The 12,332-nt window shown below is 37.5% G+C and overlaps 2 protein-coding genes across 4 annotated transcripts in view; one reads left to right on the forward strand and one right to left on the reverse strand.

Annotated features, from left to right (window-relative positions):
- Positions 1-5,360, forward strand: part of LOC134872116 (glucocorticoid receptor-like) — a 56,194-nt gene extending 50,834 nt beyond the window's left edge. For both annotated transcript variants that reach the window (XM_063895266.1, XM_063895267.1), the window contains 2 exons: positions 11-168; positions 646-5,360. In XM_063895266.1, coding sequence (XP_063751336.1) covers positions 11-168; positions 646-798 — 311 coding nt within the window. In that variant the 3' untranslated portion in view covers positions 799-5,360. The remainder of the gene's footprint in view (positions 1-10; positions 169-645) is intronic.
- A 911-nt stretch (positions 5,361-6,271) lies between these two features.
- The window catches only part of LOC134872117 (rho GTPase-activating protein 26-like), a 72,882-nt gene continuing 66,821 nt past the window's right edge, over positions 6,272-12,332 (reverse strand). For both annotated transcript variants that reach the window (XM_063895269.1, XM_063895268.1), the window contains 4 exons: positions 12,060-12,095; positions 11,836-11,946; positions 10,729-10,820; positions 6,272-8,223 (listed from right to left, as the gene is read on the reverse strand). In XM_063895269.1, the coding sequence (XP_063751339.1) occupies positions 8,135-8,223; positions 10,729-10,820; positions 11,836-11,946; positions 12,060-12,095 (328 nt within the window). In that variant the 3' untranslated portion in view covers positions 6,272-8,134. The remainder of the gene's footprint in view (positions 8,224-10,728; positions 10,821-11,835; positions 11,947-12,059; positions 12,096-12,332) is intronic.

Raw genomic sequence — 12,332 nt, forward strand, 5'->3', positions numbered from 1 at the left:
GTGTGTGCAGTACCGAAAGACGGCCTGAAGAGCCAGGCAGTGTTTGACGAGATCAGGATGACGTACATCAAGGAACTGGGGAAAGCTATCGTCAAAAGAGAGGAGAATGCAAGTCAGAACTGGCAGCGTTTCTACCAGCTAACTAAGCTACTGGACTCAATGCAGGAGGTCAGAGAAACACACACACATACACACACACACACACACACACACACACAGACTATTGTGTAGTGCTTGCCTTAGGTTTTTATTTGCGCTCTATATGGTTTGCTAACTATTATAGGCTGGAAAGCAGAAATGTAAAGCATTTTAGAATTCTACCATGGCTTCCTTTTAGGTCTCTTTTTTCATACCAGCCAGGCTTTTTATTTTTGCATCAATAACTGAGTTTCCTGCACCATGCTGGTTACTGTAAAACCCTGAAGAATAAACTCCCAGATCCCACTAAGTGCATTACTGTATGTTCCATTCAAATCTTTTACAAGCTCTCTATATCTATCGCTCTGTAAATCCTCTTTATTGCAGAGGTAAAGACCTACTGTATATAGAATCCGAGGCTAATTCCATGTTAATCCTGCAACACAATTTAATATCTAATAGACTCACTAATCTGTCTGTCTCCGCCCCTGTCGATGTCTCTTCCAGATGGTGGAGGGTCTTCTCCAGATCTGTTTCTACACCTTTGTGAATAAAACCCTCAGTGTGGAATTCCCGGAGATGCTGGCAGAGATCATCACCAACCAAATACCAAAATTTAAAGATGGGAGCGTCAAGCCTCTGCTGTTTCATCAGAAATGACTGCCTTAAACTGTGAAGCAATGCCTTAAATCCCGCCCTGACCACGAACCTCTAATGGGGCCCCAAGTTTTTGTCCCAGGCCCTAAGCCTTTGCTTGTCCTGCCTCTCCCAGCACTCGGATTTGAGTCCTCCGTTTTCCCAGGCCCCCCTTTAGGAATTCAGCCACGCCCCTCAAGGCCTCAGCCATTCAACCTTATATCGGAGCACAATACCTCACCTCCCACCGCCTCACGCCTCCCAATGTGGTCCCAGGTCGGGCCAAGCTACTGCAGGCAACCCTACCACCGACCTGAAGCCCTCCCTTTTGGCTAACTAAGAAGAAATTGTCATCCATGGGAAATATGTTGGCGCTGAATGTCTCATGGGCAGGATGCATTTTGGGAATCTATTTTTTATTTTATTTTTCCAACCCCTCCTCCGTCCATGGCCCTCTCCTCAGGTTTCTAATGCTGTTTCTTTTGGTTGCCGCCCGCCTCTTACCCTCTCCTGCCTCCGGTTTTTGTATTGTTGTTTTTTCTAATGACGAGCCAATACCTAGAAAAACATTTTCCGCCCTCAACATGACACCTCATATTGTGTCCAACTTGTCAGATTAGCAGCTTAATGAAGCTCCCTACGAGTTCATCTCTACAGTTCCTCTGCTCACCTACCCAGCTTGTCTCTGTTTGCCCTCCCAGCTCCATTGTGCAAAGAATGTAGTTAGTGTTCACTTGTTGTGGTTTCTACTAACTCTTGGCCATAAAGGAGATAAACATAAACACAGACAAATTAGAAGCATACTCTAACATGAGAAATATTTTTCTTCTGGACTAAAGGACATTAAGGACAAACTGTTTTCAGCTGTGAATCACTAATCATTACTGAAATCAGATTTGTATACCCGACCAATGAAAGAAGAAAACTGGAATATTATTATATATAATATTCATTTATTTTATGCAGACACGCATTTCTTACCACAAATGCATGCCATGCTTACAAATGCACAACATACAAAATGATTTGCAGACACACATTCACTTAGCAAAATGTTTACACAGGATGTATCTGAGAAGGGAAAATCAGTGCCTTTTAGCTTTTAAAGCTCGTCATAGCCATCCTCTCTAAACCACGTTTTTGTTTTTGCATAACAATCTACCTTGACAAATGTTCATATATTATTTCTGTTCTTGTTTTTCCACGCTGGCTATTTCTGATTTCTTTCCAAGCAGCTGTGTTCTGTGTTTTTAGTGTGGGCAGCTCTCATTGTTTTGGTCCTCAGATGAACCCCCCCCACCCCCCGCCTCCCGACATGGGCTCATTTAGGTACAAGTTAGAAATACGTAGAGCAGTATGAAATATTAAGGTTTTCAATTTTAGTGTCATAAGAAAGTTTGAGAATCACAGAAAATAGTCAGCGAAACTATGAACATAATAATCAGGTCCCTAAACACATTATGTGTGTCTTTTCTTCCCATTTACAGTATTTGAAAATGATTCTGCATCTCCCAATCAGTTTCACATAAAGTTCCAGTAAACAGAATATGTCAGCAAATGTAATGTTAAAGAATCATTTTAGTTCTTGACAAGGTTGTGAGAATCTGCAAACAAATTGGTGCTAAATGGACACCACTGGGATTAAACTAGGCATATCTGATGAATTGTAATATTTAGGGGCAGACTGACAATAGGTTTCAGGGGGTTCAATTAATTCAAATTTGCTTACAAACATTTGGAATTTATTCAGATGCAATCACACAGACAGTGGGGGGAAACTAAATTGCCTTTGAAGAAGAACACCCCAGGTGTCTGTCTTTTAATAAGGAGTCGTAAGGATTAAAGCTAGCCTGATTGGAAGTAAAATTGTCCTTTGTTTGCCGCCTGCATTAACACTGTGGTTGTTGTTTATTAAATGGTTTCATACAACTTTACTTTAAAATGTGGTTTTATGGACTTACCTGGCCAGACAGCCTGTTCCCACTATCAGAAATCACAGGAAGGTCAAGAAGGAAGGAGTTCATGGTGTGTGTTGTAACAGGATAACTAGACTGATTGGATTTTCAAAAAAAGGTATCATGAACTCAGTAATTACTAGACAGTTCTCAAACCTCAGAAGTGTATTAACTGATTTCATACGTTTTCCAGACATAAATTACTTTTTCATGTATTACTTCAGGTAAACAAAAAGCATATTATCATTGACAAAAGTATTGCATTTCACTCTAAATAGCATTTTAGATTAAACATTATCTTCAATCAGCTTCATCTCAAATTGTTTGCACAAACAGGAAGTGGGGTTATATTTTTTTTGTATATGAAATATAGAAAAATAATATATTAATAGAGACACCCATAATATATGGAACCTCTGTTCCCAGCACAGGATTTCACAAATATTTTTTGAAGACCATGCATTTTGATCCAAAGTGAATCAAAGCTCAGGATGAGTGACTACATCACTTGGGTGTGTTCCACTAGTGCCAAATGTTATATCAAATTTGTATATGTCTTTTCTGGAGATTTGAAGGCGTCAGTTCGGATACAACACATGTTTTTTTTTTACTTTGCTTGAGGAAGCTCATGAGATCTTCAGATGTTCAGTGTCACACCTACACCAGCTTAAACGTACTGATTGTTATCGTCCAAGTTAAGTGTATGATAGACTTTTTTTTGGAGATGCACAATATATTGTATTTTTGAAAATGCAAGGTCAACAGTAATATCTTCTACTGTTAAACACGTGGTGGTTTTGGCATTTGGTACATTTGTAATGTGAAAACATGTTCATACCAGCTTATGTGATGGCCAAAGCTAAAACTCATACACAGTGCAGTTAGCTGTTCATTGGCTTCAGCTGAAAGCTCAAATATAATGACCCCCCCCACCCCCCCCCACATATATTTTCCTCAATGTTTTTTAGCCTAAAATGTCAGCCGTATAGATTTTCAGCTGTTTACTCTGCATGGTACTCATCCCTCTGCTGCACATAAATCTGAATGGCGGTTAACAAACCAGGTAGCACGTTGCCATAGAGACCGCTGATTTGTGTGTTACTTCTGCTAACAGCACAGCAGACTCTGGAAGCATACACGCCACTATTCAATAAAAGCCATCATGTTTTTAATCAGCCGTTCTGCCAAAGGATGGTTGCTCACAGCAGGGTTGTTTCATGTACAGTGCAGGCTTTCAGCTTTACTCTCTTAACTCTCGTGGCCTTGTGCTGTGAAGAACATGGGCTTGTGCCGCTCACGTCAATGTGGATTATTCCGGGGAAGATGCATAAAGTATAACAGATGTTTCCAGGTGGTGGAGCTTCAGAAAAACAGCTTTAACATGTAGACCTAACCATAACCCTGCTCATCTCTAAATGGCCATAGGTGTATATAGCAGCGCCGACATATCCAGTGCAATGTAAACAGTGACCATTATTACAACATATTTTTACATAGACATTACCTCTATACTCCTATACATTGTTCTTTTACCTTTCACCTACATGTAAAGGCCTTGCGGAAGGGAGACAGAGAGCCATAGAAATATTTCAAATCAGGAAATAGATAAACGCTCACAAATATCAATGCTTTGGGAGATTGATCTAGTGTAAAAAAAATAAAGAAAGACAATATTTTCAATAGATCCACCTGATCCTCTTTGATAGGAATAATTTTACCCAATCCTTTTTGTACATTGAACAAGTCGAAAAAGTAAATATTTTTCTGTTTGTTGGTTTGTGTTTGATAAAGGTAGACGTGTTAAATACATTAGGAAGTGTTAAACATGTTTGTCTTGTGAAGTAAATGTAAATTCTACGAGTCAATGGGAAAGTCTATATGAATGCTCACTGTGTTTTAAAGTTGGAGGAGGTTTTTGCGTTATATAAGAGTGACCAAAGCAGAGGAGAAAAAAAAAAAAGATTTAACAAACTAGAAGTATTCAAGCAGTTACATTTTAAGTAGCACTTATTATTCAACTTCTAGTACTTCTTATTTTATTTCGAAGATATCTTTTGTAAAGCTCCAGCCTTTAAATCCCATGTATATTGCTGTGAGGATTTACAGGTCACTTTAAAATAGAAAAACGAAACAAAATTAAGTTTAATCTCGTGTGAAAGTAAATCTACCAGAGCCTGACGGAATTGCACTACCCTCATACTGGTTGATAAAGTCTATTTTGTATAAAATACATGCAAATATTATCTTTAAAGATTAAGGGCAGATCATGATTCACTGGTACATATGGCTATGGCTTTCATTGAAGTCTGTTTTGTTCGTATTTCAGTTATGTAAATGTATCCAATGTAAAAACAAACAAAAAATATAAAATGTTTGTTTAAAAAAACAATAGTTTGTTTTACTTCTGTATTACACCTCTTATGTAGTCAGTGTCAATATTTTCACCTATTTGATTAAATGTTGAATTAAGTTATCTGTGTTGTTCTTCGACATTGGATTTGCCATTGTGTTGGTAAACAAGTTGGATGACGTTTTTTGGTCATCACAGGTTGAGAGTGTGAGTCGGAAAAACTGATTTCTCTTTAGTTCAAACATCTTACACAATAAAGTTCCCAGTTTTTCAAAAGCTCAGCACCACTGTTTTATTTCTTTGAGATATCAGTTATTGAAAATGACTTGTAAATGTTGGTAAATATGCAAACTGAAGTGTAGAAAACTGATCATTTAAAGCAAACATCTTAGTACGGTAGGCAATAGAAAGTCAAAGTATTGTATCTCATAACAAAGTGTAACTATATTATGCCATAAAAAAAGTCATAAAGTAGTATAGTATATTGTACAAAATGGAATTTCAACGTATAATTTTAGTATAGAATGCCGTAAGAATGTAAAACATCTCCTAAATATACTAAAGTATCTCCTTAAAATTCATAGTGTTTCATAAAAGTTTAGTGAAATGCAAAAAATATTAGATTTGTACATAGAACAAAATAAAGAAAGTTATGGTATATAACATTGTAATCATAAAAGAAGTCGTAGTATGTTGAAAAAAGTCATAGTATAGTATGTTGAAAAGTTCATTAGAAAACGTATGGTATGTCAAAACGTCTAAACAGTCAACCATTCATTTTATGTTTGAAAAAAACACAGTATAGCATGTGGAAAATATAATTCAAAAGTTCATAGTATAGCATGTGGATTTAAAGATTGTGATTGTGAAGAATAGTGTTTCAAAATATATTTTAAAAATCAGTGTATACATAATAGTATAGTAGGTCAAAAAATAAATCATAGTATTCCATGTAATAAAATGCATAGTATAGTTTGTCATAGCACAGTGACAAAAACACAATGGCCTGAATTTCTGTGTTGAACTGCATGACAAATTGACTTTCCAGTCATAATCAAGTCATTGCTTTATTTTGGTAAAATCTTCACCGTTGTAGATCCTGGTCTAACTTCTGCAACGCCGCAACATGTGTGATTAAAGCTACAGTATAAAATCTCAGGCATATAATCCAAAAGAAACAGCAAAGACGACGGCTGTTGAACATTTATCTTTAATTCTGCACAATTTGTCAATTCACCAAAACATCTGAAGATAGACTTAAATGATACAAAAATCTGGGCAACAAAGATGGAATAAAGGAATTAAGTTAGTATGCTAAGAATACAAAATATAAAATGTCATACTTAAAAAATGATACCTTACCAAATGTTGTGTATTTATTTACACTGTCAATAAAACACTTCAAAATGAATACAGTTCAGGATTGAGCCTTTAAGAAACTCTCATAAATAGGAAGTTCAGATATGAACAAAGTAGTCTTATTTCACATTTAAGTTGCTTTTTTACTCTCCCATTTGATTTCCCTGTTAAAATGAATAAAGTGTCTTTAATATTGTTCTAAAATAACAAAGACAATGGTTTTTGAAACGTGTTGGTAAAGACATTCACTAAGTGGTTCAAGGAAAAAGTTTAGCTTTGACTGAACAATGTGTTTATTCATTCAGCCCCGAAGTAGACCAGCTTGCAATCTAAGCAGTGAAGAGAAATGTATTGTGTTCATTTATTTTCTAATGTTTGAACTTTTACCACATCTTTATTTAAGTTACTTGTAAATGACAACCTATCGTTTTCCAAATGTCTGCCAAATAATTCCAAATGTGAATGTTCATCCTCAGTTAATCACAGTTTTAGCATCATCGTTATAATTCTACATAAGAGATAATTTGGCTAATAATAAATAAATAGGATGAATTGTAAATAAGGTTGAACAAATGGGATACATTGTTTGGTACACGGGTGCTTTGTGAAGATAAAAATGCTCTGTGAATTAAAAAAATACATCCTTAAATATAACTTAAAACTACAGACTTGATCCATTTAGTTTAAATAATCTTAAATCACCAAAGCTTGGGAAGCAGAGCGAGGCTTCACAGCTGGGCTTGTTTAAACCAGCAGGACTCAGTTGTTACTCCTACGCTGCATGGTAAACCTATGATTTGCGTGTGGAGCTTGTTTGGAATGTTTCACATTTTTTGTGAGGGCTCTGCAAGAGGCATTTGGAATAAGGATGACCTTTAAGCAAACTGTTTTTGCGGCGACCTCATTCTGTGTTGATCTACCCTGGGGCTCCTGTCGCTGAACCGGAGCTCTGAAACATAAGCCAGGATGAGTCTTGTCCTGGATAATTGCCACAGCAAGTGCTTTCAAACACATTTACAGCCGTACAACCTATACCCAATCATTAGAAGCTTCTTTAAAAGCTTCGGACCCCCCAATGGAATAAGCAATCAACTAAACAGCGCACATTGAGGAATTTAACTGGCAAGTCCAAATTTATAGGCCAATTGCCTTTTTTTTATTGTTCCCTGTTATCAAAGGAAGATTTCTCTATTTCTGGCTAATACAAAAGAGGAGATTCTGGAGCAATGGCAGTGCAGTTCAAAGTAATAAAGCAAGGGCCAAAAAGCCTTTTAGCTCAAAAATATCACCTCTTTTATAAATGTATTATTTTCTCTTACTCCCCCCCCCCCCCCCCATCCCCATGCCACACACACACATTTTCTCTTGCACACATTCCAGGTTCATAACCACATTATCTTCACCAGGACTTGGAAGTTCTTCTTCACTAATCCAATAACAGCCGCAACCCCAGTGGGACTGATCTTTTTTTTTTTTCAGTGCAATTCATGGGTCTCTCCTTCAGTCCAGCTTCATTCAGTTGTCCAGTTTGAATTCCCAGTCTTGTCAAGACAAGAGAGGCCTCATCAACAATGGTCCCGTTCAGATTAATAAATGATCTAATAGAGTCTGTCCAGTCGTGTGCAGTCAAATCTAGTCCAATTTGTTTAATGCCAGTCCTTAATAGTCCAGTTCAAGTGTTTTTCTGGGCCATGGACTATAAAAACTCCACATAGTTTTCTGGTATCAATCCTGTTCGGCCCTCCAGTGTCCCTTCCAGCCAACCGGGCTCTCTGGAGCCATGAACTGGAGAGAGAGAAAGAAACATTGATATCATTATAACAGCTCATGATAAATAGGAAAATATTTAATATGTTGCACATAAACATGTGGGGGAACAGATGTGCAACAGTGCATGTGCAGATAGAGTGAGAGAGGGGAGGAATGGCAGTTCAAAGACGCCAATAACTAAGAACAGGGCAGTCATCAAATGCACATGTTCCTCATTATGTGAACGTTTCATATCTAAATATTTTGATCGGACATCTCCGGCAGCAAAATCACAAAGAACTAGCTGCTAATTAGTTAGCATGAAATATATCACTGGATGAGAGATGTCAAATCAAGACAGAGAAATGCTTTCATCAACTGTAGATGATGGTGAGAGGTAGCTAAGCAGTGAAACAATATTTTTGTAAAATTAGCCTAAACCAAACAACTAACTTATTATTTTCTATATTATTTGAAGCTTCTGTGAGTGATTGATGAGTCTATGGAGTCAATTAAATCATATTAAATCCTTAGGTAACCATATTTCAGTTTTACTTTGGTTTACTGGACTTCTGTTTACATTTTTGAATCATATATCCTATGTGACACAGCATTTCATATAATGGCCTTTTGGACTTAATAAGAGCTAATTTAGGTTTGAGGATGTATAACTGTCAAAACATTTCTGTTGACTAAAAGGGCAAAGCTTGGCATTAACTAATGAGGAGGAAGCAACATAAATGAGCTAATTGTGTTTTTGGTGTGCCATGTAGGTTGAGATGTTCTGATAAAGATCTACTACCCCAGAAAAACAACATATAAGAAAGATCTCTAGCTATGCATAGATATAACACAGGAAGTTATAACCACCACAAACTCAAAGCTGCAGAAATGCCACCACAGAGTGGCATCAAACAAAGACATCAAATGCTAAATGAGTCTGTGCAAACGGCTCTCATCTGTATTCGAGTTTTATGGATCTGTCAGATTGAAAAAAATAATCTTCCTTCAGCTGCATTAAATATGTGCTAATATTCTGTAAAACAACTATGATAAACACATTTTGGAAATCTTATTGTAACGGTACTCTTGTGAATGCAAAAAGCGATTTATGAGGCTGCAGTTTGAGATCCGTGTGGACAGCTGTCCTTGGATAGCCACTGCAGGGTTGAGATGCCTCTCTGGGGATAACATGTCCCCAAGGTCACATTTTGACCCAAATGGATCCGATGACACTGCATTGCATTACAATAACCCTCAATAGCCTTGACGCAGCAAACTCTATTTAGGGATCTGAGAGACCATGTATCAAATGGACAGACTAAAAAAGTGTATTCCTACCATTCCCGAGGGTGTGTGTCTGTTTCCCTACAGATTTTCCATCCAAGCCAACAACATACCATGGTAAAAGGTTCAGACATTTATGATTACAATAACAAGTAAACCCGCACAAGTCAATCAATCAAATGTTATTTATTTAGCTCAATATCTCAAATAACATTTGAGATATTTGTCTCAGGGGGCTTTACAGTTTGACATGCGACACCCTCGGTCCTTAGACCCTTGCAGTGTATCAGGAACATCCACGGAAAAAAATGGAAGGTCCCTAGAGAGAGCAACAGAGGAGGGATCCCTCGTCCAGGATGGAAAGACATCTCAAAGATATTTTTTGTACGGATTAAAATTACAACAGAAGTACGGCATAAGTAGTTTCATTTCCCTAAATGGCACAAAACTGGACTTCATCAGGTTATTCGGGCCAAAGAAAACTAAGGAGATAAATGTGATTTATAGGTTGGAGAGGCTGAAACTTGGCTAGAGTGGAGCTTGGGAATGTCTGTATTTAGTTTCCTATGCAGAGGGGAAAGGAAAGAAAAAAAGGAAGGAAGCCTATGGAAAATATAAATACATAAATATTAAAAAACATTTTGTTTGTGTCGTCTGTGTGTGTGTGTGTGTGTGTGTGTGTGTGTGTGTGTGTGTGTGTGTGTGTGTGTGTGTTTGCAGGTGTTAGTGTCATAAACATTTATTTTGCAAAAAAAACAAGCATATGACAAATTGAACCTTAAAAATGTAATTGTTGGCTACAAGCAAAAGGAATTGCATTACACTACACATAAGTCTGCTTGGCAACATCGAATATTCTCTAGTGTGGAGTCTACAATACGAGCAACTGCATAGCCAAGCTCATTTTAAAGCCAAGTGTTAGATAAAGACACACTACAAACAGAAACATATATTACACCCTATGGATTCAGCTCCCAGTTATTTACTACAAGTCGACTAAAAAGCTTCTTTGCACAGTGCATCTCCCTCCAACCTGACAACCACACTTAACTACAGGAAAAACCGTGAGAGAGAAATTTAAAAATGATTATTATTACTATTATGGTGTGGTTCAAATCCCTTTACTACTTTAAAACATGTTCAGCCCCCTGACCAGTTGTTTTGACAGTATTTCTTTCTTTTTTTATCATTGCCAACCCCAACACACATTCTTTCCTTTTTCCTCTCTGCTCACAAGCACCGAGCTTTACTCACCGTTTTCAAAGATGGTCCCAGCGATGAAGGACAGCTCGGAGTTATGCTCTGCTTTGCAGGCATACAGCGCTCGAGCCTTCCTGCCGGTTATACTGGAGACAATCAGAGTGAGACATTAAGTGATTGAGAGGGAAAAGCATCAGCTTTCAGTTTGAACAAAGGCCTACTTCAGACCCTCAAACTACACAACAGATAACTTTTTCCTAAGTGGGATACGTCCTAAATGGGTAGTTCACAAATATTTTCGAGTCAAACTTAAGTGATCTCTTTTACAGTATAGTCATGTAACTTTTACCAGGATCAAGGTTTTACCACACAATAAGATAACTGCCAGTTTACTTGAACCTTGAAACCGGTAACACAGTTTCTACTGTGGCTGTATGGTTATATTGATCCAACGAGGAGCATATCAGCTTTTCATTTCCCTGGTTTCATTTGAGAAGGTCAGAGGTCATGGTCCTCTATATGATGGCCTGTAGGAAGTCTTGTTCAAGGACGCTGCAGCAGCAAAGAGACTTACGTCAATGAGCAAGTGGGTAGGAAACTTTATATAGAATTGCCGCACTTTTAAAGTAAACTAGAATCGTTTCAAGAGAGATGGTGAATTTGAACCCTTTCTTCAGTAAATAATACCATATAATCAAATTGTACTTGATAGTATATAATTGTACTTGAGGGTATATAATAGTACTTGACAATTCTCATGCACTCCAAGTGCAAGTGGAGTGTGTTTGATGATAGTTATGTTTTCCTTTCCTTTCTCATATGAAGCCCTGAGAAAAAATTAAGAGACCACTGCAGCAGTATCAGTTTCTCTTGCTTTATTATTTATAGGTATGTCTTTGAGTTCAATTAAAACATTTTTTAAATTGTATTCTACAAACTACTGACAATTTTGTTCTGTGTTGGAATTCAACAGATACTGGAATGGCTGCCATACATGTACAAAGACTTAAGAAAAATGTGGAGTGGTCTCTTCATTTTGTCCGGAGCTGTATATATTGCACCCATTCACAATCCTTTGCTGCTGGGAATTTTATTTTTGCATCACTTCGATTAGTAGTGAAAAGCGTTGATTAAATTGTAACACACGTAATAGGGACTAACCTGACAGGAGAGGAGTCGCTGGAGGCGGAGGACGGCGGCTGCGGACTTGATGGGGCAGAGAACATCGGCCAGGAAGGAGAGCGTGGTGAGGTGGGACTGGGGGACATTGCACTGATGGACACATACACAGAAAAATGATATTTAAAACATTGACTACATTACACTGACTAAACATCAGCTTTGACCACTGTAAATATCTTAAACTATAGAGGTATTTTCCTTACCTGGTTGGTATGCTGCCACGACTCTTTGGGTTCAGCCTGGAAACACATGAAAAGAGGAAGATAAAGTAATCTATCTAAATGAATGAGCCACAAGGGTCAGTACTAAATGTTTATGACAGTGTAAAAACAAAGGAAAGCTATTTTCACTTACTAGACATTAATTTGGACATTATGTTTCACAAGATATTATGTTACTGAAGGGTTTTACCTTCTTACTTTTCTCTTAATGAGTCTACCCGTATTAGCTTTCCAGCACCCAAGGAGCAAATGACA

The sequence above is a fragment of the Eleginops maclovinus genome, chromosome 11 (assembly GCF_036324505.1).
Source record: "Eleginops maclovinus isolate JMC-PN-2008 ecotype Puerto Natales chromosome 11, JC_Emac_rtc_rv5, whole genome shotgun sequence".
Classification (NCBI taxonomy): domain Eukaryota; kingdom Metazoa; phylum Chordata; class Actinopteri; order Perciformes; family Eleginopidae; genus Eleginops; species Eleginops maclovinus.